The sequence below is a fragment of the Solanum pennellii genome, chromosome 8 (genome assembly GCF_001406875.1).
Source record: "Solanum pennellii chromosome 8, SPENNV200".
Taxonomy (NCBI): Eukaryota; Viridiplantae; Streptophyta; class Magnoliopsida; order Solanales; family Solanaceae; genus Solanum; species Solanum pennellii.
In genome coordinates, this window is record NC_028644.1 from 55,207,205 (window position 1) to 55,228,707 (window position 21,503).

The 21,503-nt window shown below is 30.9% G+C and overlaps 1 protein-coding gene across 3 annotated transcripts; it reads right to left on the minus strand.

Annotated features, from left to right (window-relative positions):
- Positions 1–1,164: 1,164 nt before the first annotated feature.
- LOC107029020 (probable 28S rRNA (cytosine-C(5))-methyltransferase) lies at positions 1,165–11,816 on the minus strand. Of its 3 annotated transcripts, XM_015230305.2 has the most exons (14): positions 11,426–11,816; positions 8,323–8,576; positions 6,611–6,669; positions 5,405–5,455; positions 5,192–5,327; positions 4,852–4,937; positions 3,985–4,083; positions 3,796–3,849; positions 3,563–3,707; positions 3,057–3,118; positions 2,583–2,670; positions 2,420–2,488; positions 2,146–2,307; positions 1,165–1,601 (listed from the first exon to the last, which is right to left on the minus strand). In XM_015230305.2, exons 1-14 carry the CDS (start codon positions 11,437–11,439, stop codon positions 1,408–1,410), a joined length of 1,473 nt encoding a protein of 490 aa, XP_015085791.1. In that variant the 5' UTR covers positions 11,440–11,816; the 3' UTR covers positions 1,165–1,407. The 3 variants fall into 3 exon arrangements, with proteins under 3 accessions (XP_015085791.1, XP_015085792.1, XP_027775004.1); XM_015230306.2 differs by lacking the exons at positions 8,323–8,576; positions 11,426–11,816 and having other exon boundaries at positions 6,481–6,617; XM_027919203.1 differs by lacking the exons at positions 6,611–6,669; positions 8,323–8,576; positions 11,426–11,816 and adding an exon at positions 6,487–6,594.
- Between the last annotated feature and the right edge of the window lie 9,687 nt (positions 11,817–21,503).

Below are 21,503 nucleotides of genomic sequence, written 5' to 3' on the forward strand. Positions count from 1 at the left end.
TAAATTATCTTTCATAAATTTGAGAAACACACCTAAATTGTCTATATCAACATTGAAGGCATATTCTTTTTTTCCCCCAATGCATGTCCTACCTCACTCACAAGTATACCACCGATATGAAACCTCAAATTTACGTACTTAGTGTCCATTACCTTAGAAAATTGAAATATGCAAAGTTTAATAAGACAACTATTGTTCATGAAATCAGTAGCTATAAATCGCCATCAAAATTAAGTTCAGGAGTAAAGAAAGTGTACCTTATGTAGTCAATTTCTTCTCCTTTCAACCCTTTTCAAATGGTATGAATCAAAACCTACAAAAATATACAAAATCGTTAATATTTTGAGACAAAAATAAGAACCCTAACATTTTTTGACAAATGGGTTACTAACCTTCAAACCATGATGAATTTGTGAATTAATAGTGAAAGCCCTAATTTTGCTCAAACTATTCACACACAAAGATCAGCTGAAAAATAGAGAGGATGCTTCTATATATTGAATGTTAAACTTTAAACTTTTGCCATGGTGGAATTTGTTTCCACGTGGCAATCTATGTGGCATTTAAAATAAATAAATTGAGAGAGTGTAATACACACACTATCACATTTTACTTGAGGTGTGTTTCTTAAACTAATGTGTAATAGTTTAGGTGTGTTTCTCACACTTTCGATAGTTTGGGTATGAAACTCAAAAAAGAGGTATAGTTTAGGTGTGTTCTGACCACTTATCTCTTATAGAATTTATATATATAATTTATCGGTTTGGTTTGGTTATTTATGCAGTTTTTTTAGTAAAATAAAAATCAAATCAAATAGTATCAATTTTTAAAATTTAAAATCAATAAACAAATCAAACCAAATATCAGTTTTTTAATCGATTAAACTTTAATTTGATTTTCTAACCATAACCATGAACAAACCCTATATATAAGAATAAAAACAATACTAATGAAAATGATAATAACGTTAAAATGTACAAAGCCAATATATGAGCTACTACAACAAAATCATTCCTAAATCTACATGTGACGTAATTCACAGAAAGGAGTAAAACAAAGACTACAGATCTAAAAGCAGGCAATCAATAAATTTCACTATGCTATAATTTTAAATATTATTCTTTTATAAATAAATACAAATATTCTTTTTTCATGGAGAAATAATGAAAGTTTAATTATTCTTTTGAGAAGGAAAAGAGCAGAAAGAAATACAATTTGATGTAAGCATCAAATGCCAGAAAGTTTTTGTTGTATACATTAACTGTTTAGTAGAGACGACCAGAAACCTGAAATGAATAAAACAAAACTTCGGCCAAACTACATTCTAATCTGGTGACAAATTCTGGCAACTTTTCTCTAGGATTTTATCATTTTTGGATTGCATGATTGATACAAGTAAACCTATTATTACAATAACAAACCCAAAGTTTTGAGGAGGAAAAAAGAATTTATCTTTCTCCTTTTTCTTCGTTGAAGAGCTCGTAATGTGTTTCCAACATCTCTGATGTGCTTGGCTGGAGGGCTAACACCCTTCCTGACAAATAAAGCAATAAAGAAGCCCTCCTGATCCTCTATGAGATCGGTTCTAAGCACATGTTGAGCTGTTCAAAAATTAAAAAAATAATCATACACATGCAACTGAAGAATTTCAACTGATGGAAAACCAGATGAGCATCAGGCAGGAAGGATCAGAATGTATCAGAACAACACTGTGTTACTGTTCTTCAGGATGGTACTGTATATATATTTACAGAGCTCATACATGCATGTTTTCCTATAGCCTTCAGTGTAATGCAAATATTATATGTTATTGAAGGTGGTATAGCTTGCAGTTTAGTCTTCTGTCTAATGACATGTTGGCCTTTTGAAGATAAATGACACTTTACTAAAAGAATATAATTGCAACAGTTTCATTTGGCCAACTAGATCTAGCTTAGACTACAAGCAACTGAACACGAAAATATATGATGCCTGCAATTGCTTATTAGAGCACTTGAAAACTGTAAGAACAATATTCTTTCATTTCACTGTGTTCTTTCTTTATTTGTCTAGTTTGACCAACTTTTGGAACACAGTTTGATTCTAAAATACTAGGATCAGGTAAGCACCATAAAGAAAGGTTGTGAGATATGTATGATCACTTACATCCATCAAAAATTGGATGACCTCGGCGAGCCCACTGGGGAAAGATTGTTGTCAGTTCAAAACCATAAGACGAAGCGAGAGGCAGAACAGATTTGATAACATCTTCATTCTCAACTTGGTTAACAGAACATGTACTGTAAACAATTCTCTCAACAGCTGGAACTACATAAAGAGAAGAGGGTAAATTGATCAGTTGCATTCACAAACATACATGAATTTGCCATTTGTGATTAAAAAAGAAAAGAAAAACAAGAAACAATATAATAAATCTCACAAGATAATGCATGTTCCAAAGCCTTTCTCTGGAAAGCCGCGAGCTTTTCTAGTCTATTGACATCAGAGTCTGCAAAGCTTTTACAGATGTTAGTTTAAAACGAGAAAAGCAAAGAGATGGTTACACAAAAGATACAAAATGAGTACATAAAGAGAAAAATCACCTGTTGTATATGAGGGGAGCAGGTGATCTAATCTATCAACAACAGTCCCAGAGCCTGAACATGATGGATCTAACAGTATTGCTTGAACCTGGTGGCCGGTTTATGTGTTAAATAAAAGACATCATTTAAAAATCCAAACACAATAGAGGAAAACAAAGTTGAAACCATGCTTGTTGAAAATGTGAACTGACTACTTATTTTTTGTAAAATCATCACCATTCAGGAAAACTAATCAGAGTGTAACCCCGCATTACCCCCAAATCAAATATATGTCTTCATGGTTGTACCAATACTGACTGATATTCTTTTGTTGTTTTTCACACAGTCCAGAAACAAGAAGGATTTTGTCTCTTTTTAATGTTTGTTCTGGATACACTAAGATGATACACAAAAGTAATAGATTTCACTCAATAAGTTGATAAAATCTGACAACCAATGACGCCTCATTCCCCAAAAAATGTCTTGCATGTTTACCTTCGAGTATGCTGGATCCTCAGGACTGATGTTTAAGAAGTCCTCATGCTTGATTTCCACATCTTTGGATAAGTTAAGTTATCGAGGCATATTATGGCAACAATGAAACTAAAACCAATTAGACAAATTATCATATACCTAACTTGTTTTAGGATTACTTGAAATAGGGAACTGAAACAACTAAAGATATGTGCAGTTTCAAAAGCCATATTTCCTCAAATATAAACTTCAGGCACCTAATGCAAAGAGGTGTTTATGGTATTAAAGGTCTAACGCCATATAGAAACTAATAACTCCATCCAGTTTGAGTGAAAATTGTGAGATTACTGGAATTACTTAGAGATGGGATAATTTTTTAAAAAACAAGGACCTAAGCACATATTTCAAGGGCTTCCAATACACTTTAGGTATATGTCGACCCAGAAATCAAGTGATGGTTAGATTTCCTCTGTAGCAATCTTATGTGAGAAGGTGGACAGGATACCAGAAAGCTATTAAAAGGATACTAGTCGCTCCAGCCAGTTCAATTGTGTCCTTCAGACGTTTAACCCTTTCTTTATTAAGTTCACAAGCTATTATCTTTCCATTTCCCTTCATAAGAGCAGCTAGATGAACAGTTTTGTTCCCTGGTGCCGCACATGCATCAATGACCTTCAGAGAACAATAAACAACCATGAACAACAACCAAGTGGAAAATGAAACTCTAGAGAACCTAACTACTCTTTTTCCATGCAATTACCTCCCATCTGGGTTTAGGCCCAAGAGCAACTGCAACCATGGAACTTGCCTTACCCTAGTGGAACAAGGGACATTAGTAGCATGTCAATGAAAACTAGATAGAACCCAAAAGAGGATAAAGGATTGCATAACCAGAAACTCCTTATTGTATTCACATCAAAATTCCATTCTAAGAAAGAGAATTTTGCACCTGCAGAAAGACACTTCCACTTTTCACCAAAGGATGATCATGCAAGTCAGTCCTTGGGGGTAAAATCAACAGGTCAGGAACCATTGCATCCTGACAAACCTATTTAATGTCCGAAAAATAAACATAAATAAACTTTATAATAACGAGAATACATCACCAATAAAAAGTAAATCGGATTCCATCTTTATTCTTGCCCGATTAATCAGTTCTTCAAAATTTGATCAATGAATATTTGATTGTTTCTTCAATGCAAAATTGATTCACAATAATTTTCTTATCAAATAAGGACACGAATACAGCAATAATGGTATCATTGAATTGACAAACATGAAAAATCTGTGGTAGTACATACTTTAAAGTATACCAATTTCTGTAGCTTACTAGTATCTTTAGGTATGCCTTCTACCTCCATCCCCCCAAGTGAAGTCAATACATCAATTATCAATTGAGAAGCCACTCTTCAAATACTAGAACAGCTGGAACCACCCCACCCCCTCTTCCTTTTCTTCTGAAAGGAAATTTCTTAATTTTAGGACCTCAATTTGTTAAATTTTGTATTTTATCTCAATATTCTAAACAAAACGTCTATGTAAACGCTAGGACTATCATACCTCTATATAACTATCATGAAAACTGGATAAAAATCTATAAACTAGTCAGGCAAACAATTCATTAGAGGAAGTACTGCAAAGATTAAGTACACCAAAGATGATCGTCGAAATCAGATTTTGGCTTAGGATGTTTTGACACAAGGAATTATCTCTGATACATCTTCCACCTATATTCTACTGAGGCAAATGACAATAAAGTTACTTCAATTATTGAGGCGATGTAAAACAACTGTTGCATGTAAGGATTATATCATACCTCATACTGTTTCTTAAATTCGACTAGGGCAGACTCTACGTCCATTTTCAGAGTATTTACACGAGCATAACGGGGTTTTGGAAGGTCTGCAATGAAAACAAAAAACAAGATTGTAGACACACATCCGAGACTGCTTATTCTGCTCCATATAATAAATACAGCAAGTGTAATCCGACACAACTTAAAATACAGATACTTTTCCATCTATTTTTTATAAAGAAAGGATCTTCTCAGTTCAATTATATTTAAAAAGTCCGTTGACAAGTTTGAACTATGTATATCCCATTTTTTAACCCATAGAGGTAGCCACCATCAACAGACTAGGAGTTGAACCACGTACCAGAAATCTTATAAGAAGTCATCAAATCTGAGACATGTTTTACTTTCTTTTGAACTAAAAGCTTGGCAAGTGCTGCCTGCAACACATCCTTTTTCTGCAGTAGAAACTTTTCTGCATCACCAGCTAACAAAACCTCCTATATAAGATTAAACCATCTCCATAAGCAAGAGCCCAAAATAATGAAACCCACTGGGGATGTATATTGACAAATACCTGGCTAAAAAGGATGTCATACAAGATTATGTACATCAATTCTTCTTGCCTCTGCAACAACATAAGCAGCAAATTAGTCCACAATTGAATCAATGAGAAATGAAATTCCAGAAGTCGTATCTTGATTAAGTCCAGTCGATTATATAGATCACCATAATGTATTGCTATATGTTACTAACATTTTTACTTCCAAAACACTGGCAAGGTTCCATAACAAAATATCAGACTTCCCAATTGTTATTTACAGTTTATATGGATGTTTCATAATGCAATAATTCATTAATTACTGTTGAGCAGAAAAATCCAAACTATTAGACACCAAAGATGTCTATCCAACATGTAAAATAGTTGATGTAAACAGGGTTAACGGGTTATGTTAAGACATAGTACTTCAGGAAAACAAGTGAAAGATGAGTAAGGAGAAATTATCTTACCTATGTGGTTGGCAGTAGAAGCATTTAACTGAGCCTACAGTTAAAAAGGAAAGTGAAGAATAATAAGAACTCTCCTATGTTTTTGAAATATTGAGTTGAGCTGCTAGCCTGGTACACTGGATTAAAACCATTGTTCTTGGGCTTGTGAAATATCAATAAGCAACACTCAAGAAACAAGATTTTTTATGACTTGGACAAAAGTTCAGGGGTTTTCCCAAGATAAAGTTGAAAATGACATTGATTACAAAGAAAATTATATAATTGCATACTTATGCCCCACAGATAAAATCATTAGTTATTTGAAAAACTTATGCAACTTAAGCTCTTCCTAGAAAGGCATCAGAAAGCTATATACTTTGAATAACCTATATCTACTTGATATTTCGGAGATGGCCTGTCATCTGTCAATAACTTTATCTTATTTAATCAACATAAAATGATGAAACATAATTATTATTTTAAAAAAAAGTAACAGAAGATATACAAAAGAGGAACAGGCAAGAGTGTCAACACGGGTTATTCAAAATACTACTCAGAAAGAGAGAGCAAAAAAGAGGAAGATCTTCAAGTAGTACAACAACAACACGCAAAGTGTAATCCCACAAGTAGGGTTCAGGGAGGGTAGGATGTAAGAGACATTACCCCAACCTTTTGGGCAGATAACAAGAATTTCTCATGTCTCACAGTTAAGCCCCATATCATGCAATGAGAGAAGTGAAAGTGTCAAAATCTAACCGTCGATGAAAATTCAGAAATGGAAAGTATTTCTAACCTTCCACTTGCTACTCAGCACATTGGTAGTGTGAAAGACATCCTTGATAACGGGAAGATCTGTAAAAAGGAAGAATCCAGAACATTTGCAATTAGGAAGCTAAGGGATGGACCTTTTCCATAGATATGGAGAAAGAATGATTCGAATCACTCAGTTAACATCAGTGCTTTTTTTTTAAAAAAAAATAGGCACAAAAAAGGGACAAAATCTGTGGGGCTTGAAGTGAAAATCAATAAGCAAAGTGCACTCTTCCTTGAAGTGAAGAGAGAAAATTACAAAATTAAAAAATACCAAACACGTACGAATTCAGTACTAAAACATTCAAGTGCAATAAACGTAACTAATTTCAGTATTGGATAAATAGCATTTCCCTCTATTCTTGATTATGTGAAATTGTTTGAATCAGCAGAGATTTTAAAAAAGAAATGAAGACTCGCAGTCTTAAACAAGTCATAATATTTGTGTGGCTATAAAGCTTTAAAACGTCTGGACTTAAAACATGTCATAACTTTTGTGTGGGACTATATGCTTCACATTAAGGGCGCTTTTTTTTAGAATAATGTTACCAGTAAGGGTAAAATGAAAAGTGTAACATCTATTGTTTTCAAATATGTGATCTTTTTGGAACAAGCTAATTCAGAAATAGTGTAACATAAATCGGAATTGATGGAATAATAATGATAACAATCCAACTTCTCAAAGTTGAGATTCAAAAGAACTGACTGTTTATTGTTGGGATCACTTTGTGTGTCACTGTGTCACATACTTCTATGAAGCACATGTCTTCACTCATCAATTGAAAACCCTTTGCTTCGCATTGATCCATCGACTTAGGCTTTAATAGCTCATTTTGACAATTCAGCTTCAGCTATTTCAAAGGTAAATAAAATAGCCTCTGAATTCTGATATGTTATGGTAAAGTCCTTGACATTTCAAAATTAATAAGACTACTCTGCGCCACTGAGGTATATGTACTAAAGGTGATTTTTTGATAAGATCACAAACAAAAAAAATGAGAACAGTTACTATAGTAAAGCTCCTAAAAACAAGCTATGAATCATGCTTCTTAAAATTTCCGAACAACTAAAAGTGACAAGGACAATTAGATACTTCCGATCACGAAGACTACCCTACTATTCCTTTATTTCCATAAAAGTAAAATCAATCTTAAGCAGCAAAGATAACTACATCACATTTTCCAATGGTGTCCAAACTCCAGCGCAAACAATTTTCTCCATAATACATGAGAAGTTACACGGAAACATTTCAGGTTAATGCCTGTAGAGGTTAAATTATCCCATGATCACTTCTTGCCCGAGCTTCCTCTTATATTAAAGCTGGAATGATTTTCCAAAATGCAGTTGACCAAGCAAGCTGACAAGCAATTTTTGTCAGCGGAAAATGTATTCACTTGCACTTAGCAGCTGGAAATTTGGTAAGCGAATTGCCTAAGTATTCGCTCTTCTTTTAGCACCATAGATTGTTTCCTCCCATTTTGAGATAGTAAATTACTACATATTTTTTCAAGGTCTAAAGCCAACGCTAATAACTACCACTTACCTGACTTTCAAGTTTTACCTCATCTCCTTTACTTGCGAGTCCAAGAACTTTATTTTTCTCTTGAACTCAATCTCTAGTCAATATTATAAGAAAACATGATTTTCTAAATGCATTCTAACAAGTATTTACTATTATTCTATCGATGAACTTACATTTGAGAGTTTGACAAACCAAAGCATAAGTAGCTCTTTTGTTCCTGACAGAGGGACTATAAACCAGCGACTTGATGGTGCCAACGGCTCGACGTCGAGCGTCTCCTTGTAGAATAGTTCGCAAAACCTTTGCAGCTTCTCTACGTGCAAAGAGTGCCGAGCGCTCAGCGCTGCTCATACGGTTCTGGTTCGGCTTCTTCGCCGACGGTTTGGTATCCCTTTGCGCCTTCTTCCGCACCATGATTTCGAGTCTCCTGCGATAAAGTGTTAATGGGCTTTGGGCTAAATGTTAACATATCGATATCGTACTACTAGTACAATATATAATTATATAGGTATTTAGAGATGTGTATATATTGTAAAACCTCACTAAATTAATATTCGATTATAAATAATCTCTCCAAGATAATGATTTCCACTGGTTCCGACTTGGGCCAATGAAAAATAACATATTTTGATATGATAATAAGATAATATATTTTCAGAAGACCCGTATATATATATATATATATATATATATATATATATATATACGTTCACATTAATATTATAAATTAATATTAATTTAGCCTACTAGGCTAAGTGATAGCATAATAAACAATTAAGACTATTTTATTTATTAAGTTAACTAAGCATGCAAGACTAAGTGATAACATTAAACAATTAGAGTAATTTTATTATTTTAAATTAACTAGTTAAACATGCAAGACTAAGTGATGATAATTTTAACAATTAAGATCACTTTATTATTTAGTTAATTAATCATGCCAAACTAGGTCATAGCAATATTAAACATAACAAATACTAAGCAATTAATAAAGAGAAAAGCGAGGAAACATAAATTACACAATTATCTAAGCAAACTATTTTGTTATTTTATTTTAAGTTACCCCAAATAAATATAATTAAAACAAGCAAATAAAGGGATAAAAGGGAAGGGAGACTTTAAGAGAGACTTTTTGGATCAGCACTTGACTTCTTTTATTTTTCCCATAGGCTTTCGTATAGGGACAGACAAAACCAAAGTTTGTCTTTCAAAGAATGAGTCGATGTCATCATCTCCATAGGGCCAACTACCCCTACCCCACCACCGCATGCGTTTCGTATCTAAAAGGTGCCTAATTGTCCCAACTTAACGTCTAAGAGGCATTGGACTTAATAGGTTGGTTTAGACAAAATAAAATATATGGCTCTCCTAGACACCAAACAAGAAAAGATTAGACAATATTGGACACTTTAAGTCTCAAGTTCGCCTCTACATTGTATTATTAGCATGCTAACAAACACACATAATTGTGAAAAGTCTCATGTGAAGTGTGTGAGCTACAAACATACAAACATTAAGACAACAATAAATTAAACATTGCAAAATTATTTATGGACAGATCTAAAAGCATGCATATAATTATTTAACTGATTTTAGAGGTGACAAATAATTATTACAGCAATGCAAATTTTAGTTAACACCGATTTTGGAAGTGGCAGAAAACAGTTTATTAATAGTGCAACAATATTTAACATGGGCAGATTTTAAATAAGCATGCTGAATATTAGTGATTTATTTTAAGTTGTAGATAATGTAGGTTTTAAGAAATGTGCAGAAAATATTTTGTTAGTTACTTAACATATTGCAAGGTGGCATCTTCACTAATGCAGAAACAGATTTCATTTGTTCAAAGTGGTAAAAAAAGGCATTGCAAGAATTTATTTACAAGTGCAACAATACAAACATGACAGATTTGTCTCAAATATAGATTAATTAACTTTTTTCTGAAACTGCAAAAAAAAAATGGGGGTAAAAACAAATATAGATTAATTAACTAGTTTATTAGGAACCTTAAATTTATCGACAACATGCTGAAAAAATTGATTAATAAACCAATAGACATGAATTCTATTCCCAGATTATATATGTAGAATTATTTAAATGCTATTGACATGATTTCTAAGTGACAGAATTATTTCCATACCAAAGAATGAAGTTCATTTATTTTACATGAGCTTAATTTTGAGCACATGTCAAGAGGTTCAAACATTCCATATGGTCGACATAAAAATCCTTATTTTTGCGGTGAACAATAATCACGATGAATAGTTAAACACAAGTAGTAATCTTATAATTTATTTATTTTTATCTTAATTAAGTTGATGATGCAAAATCGACAAACATAATAAAGCATATAAACTAATTCTTATAGGCATGCTTTCTAATATGTTTGAATGAAAATAAGATAAGGATGTAGCATGTAATTCCCCCTCCCCCTTTAGACGATTCCCCAAATTATATCATATAGAGAAAGTTTAGAGTCCTATAAATATTTAAAAAATCAAAATAAAGAAGAGCCAAAGTTAAATTTTAAATTATTATCTTTTACCAAATATAACCAAGTAAGAAATATGTCAATTATAATTAAGGTAAAGAAATCAATTACTCATAATACACCTGGTAAAATAAGCAAGAAAAGAACAAATTAATATAAACACGAATTGATACAATCCACAACGAACAAACAAAGTTATTTTTTAAGACAATCTTCCAAAGCAATATTCTCACCTGCAATAGTTTATCATCTAAAAAAAAAAAAATTAAAAATATATAAAATCTAGTGGCAAGATGGAAACAATGTTTACCACTAAGAGAGAAAATCGACTAAAATCAGTAAATTGATTTAGAGATTATTGGGGTTTGAAAGAAAAAGACATCAATCCGATTCACCAATTCCTACAAAAGTTATACAACACCAATTAAGGGGAATTAACAAATAATGAAGGGCTTACCAAATTATTGAATAATCACAAATATAGGATAATTGGATGCAAATTGAACTGTAGTTCTGGATGCCAACTACCATATGAAAATTAATTTATCAACTATGACAATTTACCAACTACGAAAATTAATTTATCAACAATGACAATTCATCTTGTATGATTAACATGTAGAAAGGATTAACAAATACAATTCATCACAAAGGAGGAGTATATAACAAAGAAAGCAGAAAATTATAAGAGCCTTAACAAACGAGTTGTGGCATTTCAATATCAAAGAATCATACTATGCTCAGAATTAGAATCTGAGCCTAAAAATTAATTTAAAACTTACCTGGTGATATCCATCTGTTTAACAAAACTCGAAATTTTCAAAAGCTCCACCGGAATGGCCGGAGCTGCTGTTTTCTGCCGGCGTCACTGGCCTCACGCAACTTTTCCTTCGCTGGAGCCGCAGCTGCGCCTCGTTTCACGCCGGAGTCGTCGCTGCTGCTGGTCGTCGCCGCTGCTGCTACTGGTCGCTGCTGCCTGGCGGTCCTGAAAAAAGAGAGGAGAAAAGACGGGGGAGAAGATGAGAGAAAGAGGAAGAAGGGAGGCGGCGGCGCCTGGTGTTGTTGTCACCGTAGCTGCAGCTCGCCGGTGATCCGTTCGGAGAAAGGAGGAGAAGAGGAAAACGGGGCGAGGGAAGAAGAGCTAGAGGAAGAAGGGAGAAGCTTGGAATTAGGTTTTGGTCTTCTTTTTAGAACTAAATTGATTAGAATTTTATGGACGGTTACGATTAGATGTAGGATTTAATTTAAAATATGGACGGTTGAGAAGATTGAATAGGATTTGGAATGACTAAAATTGTAATAAATTGGCTACAATAAAAGGAAAGAAATGGTTATTATTGAAATACAATTGAAATTGAATAGGCTAGAATTGAAACAACTTAGAATAGAATAGGCTAGAATATAAATAATTTTGAGGAAAAATAAGAAATTGCTATCCAATTAAAATAATATCAATATAATCATATATTTTATAAAATTTAAATCACTTAAATATCATAACATTTGGATAAAATAATTATCTCAAAATTTATTAAGAATTGTTTAAAATATTTTAATAATATTTACAATAATTTTATAAAGTAAATATACTAAAATATATAATTTTTATGCAAAATCGACTTAAAATAAAATACGTATTAATCGGATAGCATTTCAAAAAATGGTTAAAGTTCGATCAAAATTAAATATCAACAGTGAAATTAATAGAAGTGGAGAACCACATAAAGTGAAAATTAAAGAAGTTTGGGGGCAAATCCATCTACCTTGCTTTTATTCTAAATTTGTTGCTCCTCAGTTGTTTTACAACCTAACAATCCACCAGAACAACAAATTAATGATCTTTTCAATCATAATGAAATCATAATTGACGAACTAGTGGTTCATGTACCACAAAAGTAGCATAAAGAAAATCTCAAGGACAAAGGAGACCTGCTATTTCTGATGACTATTTGGTATATCTACACGAGTTAGAAATTGACTTAGGAATTGATAATAATCTAATTTCATTTTCACTAGCTATTGAATTAATAATTTTGATAAATGATAAATTCTTATGAAAGATGAGTTGAAATCTATGGAACAAAGTAAGTTTGAAACCTCGTTGAGTTACCTTACGACTTCAAAAGAATTGGATGTACATGGGTCTTTAAGATCAAACACGACTTAATTGGCAACATTCAACGTCACAAGGCCAAACTCGTTGTAAAAGGTTTCACTTAGAAATATGACATTGAATATAAAGAGACTTGTTCACCTGTCTTTAGAAAAGATCCACTCAAAATTTTAATGATTGTAGTAGCTCATTATGACTTAGAGCTACATCAAATGGATGCGAAAATCGTCTATCTAAATGAGAATTTAGAGGATGAAGTTTATATGGCTCAACCATAAGGGTTTTCCATTAATGGTAAGAAACACATGTTATGTAAACTTCACAAGTCAATATACAAATTTTTTATTTATTTAGAAAAGTAACAATTAATCTACATTTATCCATAGGTATACATACTACCTCAAAGGAGTAGTTCCCCTCCAAAAGTATTGTAATTACATAAGATCCTACAACTATCAAGTTATAACCAGTCCATAGTTGTGCAAATTACTTCTATAGTTGTGTTTTGATTACTTCTAAGCTATATAAGACTTCTTGTTTACACCAAAAGTAATACAGAGCTAAACAATTAAGCTCAAATGTTTGTATGTTGCTCTTTTTTCCTTCATAACACCCCATGTTCCTCTCTAGCCATATTATCCACCATGTACAGGATGGGTCAATCTTCCATCTCTCCTCCTTTCTTACTGTATTTTCATCCCTATTCTAACACTTCAAAACGTCTTTAATCCTTCCTGGTTTTACCCATTTGATCTCTCTCATATTGGTGAACATTTGTCACAATTGGTCTGTCCTTTTGTAGTGTAAGAAGAGATTTTCGATTGTCTCTCCTTGCTCTTCACACAAAAAACACCTGGAACACAGGTGAAAACCTTTTTTGTTCAAGTTCTCATGTGTCAAAATTGTCTCCTTAGCTAACAACCAAGTAAAACAGTTTACTTTACATGGTATCTTAGTTTTCCATGTCATAATCTTACAAAGCCATTTTACTTACTCAATACCAACTGTGTTGAGATCTTCACATGCTGAGATGCTGAGTTAACAGTAAAACACCATTTGTTTCCCACATTACTTACCAATGAATCCTCTTGCTCAAACAATACCTGAACAACTTTTTGGCAGTGATATCTAAGTTTAATGCAACTATTTTCATCTTTGAATTTATAAAAAATATTATTGGTCGGTGTATATATTTTAAGGTGAGTGGGAGTAAGTTTATAATGTTAGCCTTGTAAGTTAATGATAATGACATCTTGCTTGCTACTAATGATCTTGGTTTATTGCATGATACCAAGAATTTCGCTCAAACAACTTTGACTCGAAAGTTATAGTAGAGACATTATGTGAAACTGGGATAAAAATATATTTTTATTTTGGATAAATCATAAGGATTGACGGGGTTGTCTTAGAAAGCCTATATGAATGAAGAGTTAGAGTGATTGAAAGCCTATATGAATGAAGTGTTAGAGAGATTTTAGAGTGAAAATATGTTAATCAAGTCCTGTTCCAATTTAGAAAGGAGATAAATTTGATAGCAACACATGTGTTAGTTTTATTAACCACGGTTGATATTATCTTGGTTTAATAGAGTAGCTAAATTCTAATTTAATTAAGAAAGTCATTTTAGATAATCCCATTAACCCACTTGACTGGAAAGTGGGAATTAACCATTCCATCTCTGCCATTCTGAAATACTGGCAAAGAAAGGAGAAAAGAATACTGTTTCGATTCAAGTCAAAAACACTACAGTCGATTCTGGTATGTTTTTTTCTTGACTGAATTTCTTATATGTAAGATTGTGAAAATTATGTAGTTTGATAGAATTTCATTACAAATTCCTTATATATACAATATGTAATTGATGAAATTCCTTACATAACATCGATAAATATGTAAAAACACAGAAGTAAACTTGTTCTAAGTTTAATCTTATTTTCTACAATTTATTTCAACAACAAAATCAAATAGCCAATTCAACAACAAGGTTTCAATTTCAGTGACAATAAATAAAATCTAACTAATAACACAAATCAAAAAAGGTTGAATCTAAAGAGAGAGAGAAAAAAAAAGACTTAGATCGAGCATAGAAGAGCAAGAGACAATAAGAGATGAGTTGACCGCTGATTTTAGCTAAAACTTTTTGGATTGCCCGATTGATGATGTTACCCTCTGCTACTGTTTTTTGTTGTTTTCTTCTTACTGGATATGATGTTCCTCTGGATTCTTTGCAATTTCTCTGGCAGTGCCGAATTTTTTATGCGGCCAACAACGCCATCTCTGCCTACCCAATTTTGTTTTGCCTTCTCATTTGGAAGACCATAAAGAATAGTTTTTTTGTTTTATTACAAGTTTTTTTTGGTAAAATACTTTAATTATGCTTTAAATGTCCCAATTAACAATTTTCAAATGAATTAAATAATTAAGATGATGTTGCACAACGACACTTGGCAGAGTGAATGCATTCATTCTTCTAAAAGTACTTGAAGAAATTATAAAATTATATATATAACATTTTTTATAGGCTATTATAATTAATATTTTAAGTATTATTTCTTGATATATTAACTTTGTGATTTCTCCTAATTAAATACTTCCTTCATTCTATATTAATTAAATTTTTGAGGCACTTTTTATTTTTCAAATTAACTTTATTGCTCAGTTTTTAACATTACTTTTAGAGCGTTCTTTCATTTGTAGCCCTCATTTGGATTTTTCGATGTGATGACTTCAATAAATTTCACAATAACTAATAAGGGTAAAACTGAAAAACTATATACAACTTATGTCTAAATTTATTTTTGTTAAAAGATGTGTAACACCTCAAAAATTTTATTAATATGGAATGGATAGAGTATGTTACACCACATAAAACAGAAAAATGTAGACATCAACATGGAGAAATATTTTTCTAACTTTTTATAGAAAGAATAAATTATTTTGTACTTAAAAGATCTAAAATAATATTTTATTTTATTCAATTCAATTTGCCAGAGAACAATCTCTTTTCGTTTAAAAAAAAAAGAAGAGAAAATAAACCAAATTTCTTATGAACTTGACAACAAAATTTATTTTAACACTTTAATTACATAAGCATTAAATGTCTCCCTTAATAACTTTTAAATGAATTATGTATCACCCGATTATAGTAACATTTTCATCGGATCCAACTCCTTTCCGTTTCTCTTTTTTCCATTTTTCTCAAGTTCTTGCTTGATTTGACACATGTCATAGTTTAGAATTAATGGTTGAGATTTAATTGATTAAAGCAAAGTCCTAATTATAGTTATTTACTTCCATATATTTGTTAAATATATTTGTAATCCATTATATTTTCTCAAAATATATTAAAAACTTTTCCTTGTTGTCATGCACACATATTTAAAACTTTTAGGAAAATTTCACATATAGCCACTTAAAAATAATTAATTACTCTCTATAGTTATAGTTTGTTAATTAGAATTTGTAGTTACATGTTATATGGAGGAGAGAGGCGATCGAGACTGGGAGAGAGAGGAGAGAGGTGAGAGAGAGGGGGAAAAGAGTTGGAGAAAGGTGAATTGTATATATATATATATATATATTGGTTAGATAATTGTATATTATACATATGTATTTGTATGTGGCAAGAGAGATTGGGAATGGAGGGAGAGAGGCGAGCGAGACTGGGAGAGAGAGGAGAGAGGCGAGCGAGATCGAGAGAGGTCAGAGAGTAGGAGAGAGGTTAATTATATATGTATATAATTGTATATAACTGTATATTAGACATATACATTTGTACAAATGGCAAGCGACATTGTGAGAGGGAGGAGAGAGGCGAGCGAGATTGCGAAAAAAGAAGAGAGAGACGAGCGAGAGAGGGCAGAGAGTGGGAGAGAGGTGAATTGTATATGTATATAGGTTAAAAAATTATGTATTATACATATGCATTTATATCTCCGAACGAATTATACATATACAAACATGACTAAATATACAAACTCGAAGTCAACCCACGTAATTAATGTATAATGTTAGTCATGTGTGGTAATTATAGCAAATTATAACTATGATGAATAATTAAATAGTATAAGTTAGCTTAACCACGTAATTTTCCCAAACTTTTATTAAATATTTTACTTTTCTGAAAAAAATTATAAAAGGTTTTTATTATTCTAACAGAGTATTAAGAGCTACAATGTCTATAGAGCAATATGGACTCCATTTAGGGAGTTAAAAGAATAAAATTGAGTGACAAAATTAATTTACTCCTTAAATTTTAAAAAAAAAATGTTAGGATACAAATTTTTATTTTTTATTTGACAAATATTATTTGAGAAATAACAAACATTAGGAAAAAAAAGTAAATAATTATTCAAGTAATTAAGAAAAAAAATTCTTTTAAATATATTTGAGAAAAATATTATGTAAATCTAGAATAATTGGATTGCAAAAATATTTAAGAAGCAAATATATAAAAGTAAATAACTATGGTATGAGTTTAAAATCTCAACCATTAATTATAAACTATGACATGTGTCTCTAATCTAAACTAAAACTTGTAGAAAAGGAAGAGAAGAGAAATGAAGAGGAACCGAATCCACTCTTACCTACCACATTATAGTCATCTAAGCGCCGCAAAATATTTATGTTAGCACTATGTTATTAACTTTTTTTTAAAAAAATAATTTACATTTAATTAACTAATTAATTAAAAAACAATCAAAATCAAAATTTGCATTTTTATTGCTCCTTCCTTCTTCTTCGCCATTACTAGGCTCCAGCGCTTCATTGCTCTTTTATTTTCCTCTTCGCCATTCAATTTTAAATCCACCCCACCCCTAATTCCCCTCAAATTTGCCTTGTGGGAAAATGATTTTTGTTAGAAATTACTTTTATCTTCACAATTTAAATAAAAAATGAAGTTATTTAAGAATTAATTTGATTAGATTTCTTTTTATAAAATTAATTTGATTTAATTCAATTAATAAATTTAATCATATAAAATTATGAATATCCTTTAACATAAAGGATATAAAATACATATTAATAACTCGAGATAATCTCTAGAAATTTAGTATTAAAAAAAGGCAAATGTCATACCATGCTTTTTAAATTATTTTAACATATAGCGTTATATTTTTCATTTATTTTCTGGTTTAAATCTTGCAAATTACTTTTGACTTGATGAGTAAAAGTATAAGTATTTGACGAATAAATTTATGTCAAAAATGAAAAACAAATGGAGAGAAAAAATTATATTGTTTAATAGTATTTGTAAAATGTTTTAGCATAATTTATTATGTTTAAAATAAAGTTGGCCTCTTTTTTTTTTTCTTAATTATTTTGCTGTTTTTTTTACCGCATGATCTTATTACATATTTATTTATGATTTTATTGTGTCAGTGATAAAAATAACAGAGAATTTTTAATTTTAAATTAGAAAAATGATGTTAGTAGATATGTAAAATATATATCATGAAATTAATTATATTAATGAGGAGCCAAAAAATTAGTGAAAACTGAGATTTTCTTACAAAATTCTTACAAAAATTAGTGATTTTTTTTAAAAGTTATTTTTAACTATGTTTACAAGACTTGTTAAAATAAATTTAATCTATGCCTTTAAAATTTTAAATATGACAATTGTCTCTCATTTAAATATGTACTTGTGAAAATAGAGAGAAAATCTAACAAAAATAAGTAAAGTCTTTAACCTTTTAAGTAAAAAACATATAATCTCATATGTTTCACCGTATCCGTTTGATGGTCACCCCAACTTCAAAAATAGTTATCATAAAAAATAGTAGTCACCACAAAACAAAACAAAAAGATTCAAATATTTGATGTAAAGGTCATTTTCACTAGTATATCTACCTCTTTATTGCCTCTCTGAAAGATCACTTACCTTAACACCACTAAGGATCAGTTTGACCCCAAATATATTTGAGAAAACTTTAAAAAATGATATTTGATCATATAATTTGTTATTATTTAATAAATATATTTGTCAAATATTTTTGCGTTTTCAAATACTAGAAAAAATTGGTATGAACACAATTTTAATATTTAGAAATTTTAAAATTTTAAAATTACCTCAATTTTTTATATTTTATAAAAAAAAATCATAATTTATTTATTTCAACTAATATTTATCTATCAAATTACTCCATTAATAATAATTAATAACTAATCCTCTTTGCTATCTATACATAACAATATGGCCAAAAAGAATATTTTATTTTAATGAGTTATAATTCATCTTGAATCACTAAGAAGTTTGAGTATGCTATTGATGTATATTGTTTTTGTTCATATTGTTATTTTGTTATTGCTGATTGTTTGACATCCTGAATAATTTACAACCGCTACAACCTTATTGTTTATTGTTATCAATTATGTTATAGAGTTATTTTTAACGAAACAAGTTCATGATAAAATGCTAATATAAACTTAAAGGATACTTTAAGAATTTTTAAAACTTATAAATATAAATCATATTTTTTGAAATAGTCAAATATTTCTTTCAAATTTATCACCAAAAATAATTCGTCAGAATATTGAAAATTGGCCCCAACCATTCAATTTTATTTAAGTTTTACATAAAGTTATTGAGCAATACTTTGGTAATGAAAAGTCGTTCGATTTACTAAAGTATCATATAATAATTATTTTAAAAAAAATTAATATCTGTTATAAATCCATTGAATAGTGGATTGTCCATTTGCTTTCTTCATGAACTTATTCTATCATGTATCTACATTTCCAAGGTGACATGAACCTTTGTAGATAACTATGTACCTATTAATTGGGCATATCATGGTGGCTTTTGGGTGATATTTCTACTCTATAAATAGAGATATCATTCACCTTTTGTAGAATACACTTGAATAAAAATAAAAATCTTTTCTTCTATTTACTTCTCTTGCCTTCTTTTCTTTATGATTATAGTCTTATGAGCTTGATTTTATAATACGTTATCAGCACGAATATGATCTAAAAGTTGTAGCACTTTGCAAAAGTGTTGTAGTTGAAACACTTGTGAGCAGGAACATGTTTTATTTATATTTTCTTGTTACACATTTATGTTTTCAAAAGTTCCTCTTATTCTAATAATTTATTTTAGTATATATGTGATATATGAAAAGGTAGAACGTATTGATTTGTTTTACTTTAACAATTTTTATACATTGGTTTATGATTACACTAACAGTTCTTTGGTTCAGAAAAGAATTGAAGGATAGAGAAGTAAATTTTCTTGTTGATTTTTTATGGGTTAATTATGAGGAACTTATCAATATTTATAATTGCTAGAGGTGAGAAAACTCTCAATCTTATTTTGACTAAATTTGCTTCTATAATCCTTGATTTCATTTAAAGGCTTATGGTTGAATTCTATTGATATTGACTTATATGACATTGATTGAAGGGTAAGACAATGGATTCAAGTCCCATCGCACCAAAAGGGTAACACATCTGGTTAAAGTTCGGATGCACATAATGAAAAATATTTGAGGATAAGACGATAAATTCTAGTGCTATCGCACCAAAGGGGTAAGACATCAATTTGAGTTTTGACGCACTATGATGATAAGGATTGGGTTCAAGTCCCATAGAATTTGGCCTAACACGCCTTATATAGATCAGACATTGAGTTTGAGTCAATGCACCATAGTGATGATATAATGATGACTAAGACTTTGATGAAAAGCCTTGAAATTCGTCCTATTGAATATGCTCCATTCCTTGAAAAGAATGTGGTAGCAACATATGATAGCTTTGAAATCCGATGTTGACTTGCTCCATTCTATCGTATCAATGTGGTAGCAATAAATAATTAGTCTGAAAGATGACAAATGATTAACGATATGAAAAAGGGCATGAAATGACGGAATTATAATAGTCATCGTTGTGGTAATTATAAAAGGAAGAACACTATGGGTTCTTCAAATAGTCCTTCCAAATGTGAAGACAACTTTTATCATCAAAATGATATGAAATGTCATTGGACTTGTGAATGTTGTCAACCCGATAATTTGACAAGTTTATAAATCCTCCATCAAGAGACAAGAAGATAAAGTGATAGTACACTTGATCTTCCAAAGTAATGTTGAGGTGTGTCATGGAAATATGATGAATTTTAAAATGATGACAATTGTACTTATAATACATATAAATGATTAGTCCATTCCTTGAAGAGAATGCGATTTCTGATGAGTATCGTGAATGCTCGATCACTCTATAAGAGAATGGGTCAAGATGTGATAAAATTATGGGTTGAATATATACCACAACTCACCTCTATGGGAGGTTTGAAAAAAATGATATATGTCAAAACTCACCTCTACGGAGGTTTGAGAGGAAACAAATTTTATTTGGCAGAAATGATTAATAGTATTGTACGTTTATACATCACTATGGTATGTTTATTGTGAACTACCGAAAGGGCAAAAGAAAGAAATAGTTCTTGCCTATAAGGGTTGTGGTCATTATTGTGTAACTATACGAATTTGTCATTGGTTGTGTACCTATGGTACAACAAAAGTAAAGCAAGAAACATGTCTTGCTCATAATGATTTTGACCATGACAATAATAATATAATTTCCTCATTGAAGGAGATGCTCACCATAGGGATGGTGTCATGCAATATGTGATAGTACACAAAATTAATAGCAAGCTCTAATGAGTTGTGTTATTACCAGAGGAATAATAATGGGATTTTAGTAAGTCTCAAAAGAAACTTTGTAAGTTTCGGATGAATTAAAAAGAA

Coding starts and splice junctions, on each gene's coding strand:
- LOC107029020 (XM_015230305.2), bottom strand. Junction 4,938..5,191: donor GACTTCTTATAAGATTTCTG/GTACGTGGTTCA, acceptor TTTTCATTGCAG/ACCTTCCAAAACCCCGTTAT. Junction 2,308..2,419: donor TTTGGAACATGCATTATCTT/GTGAGATTTATT, acceptor CTCTTTATGTAG/TTCCAGCTGTTGAGAGAATT.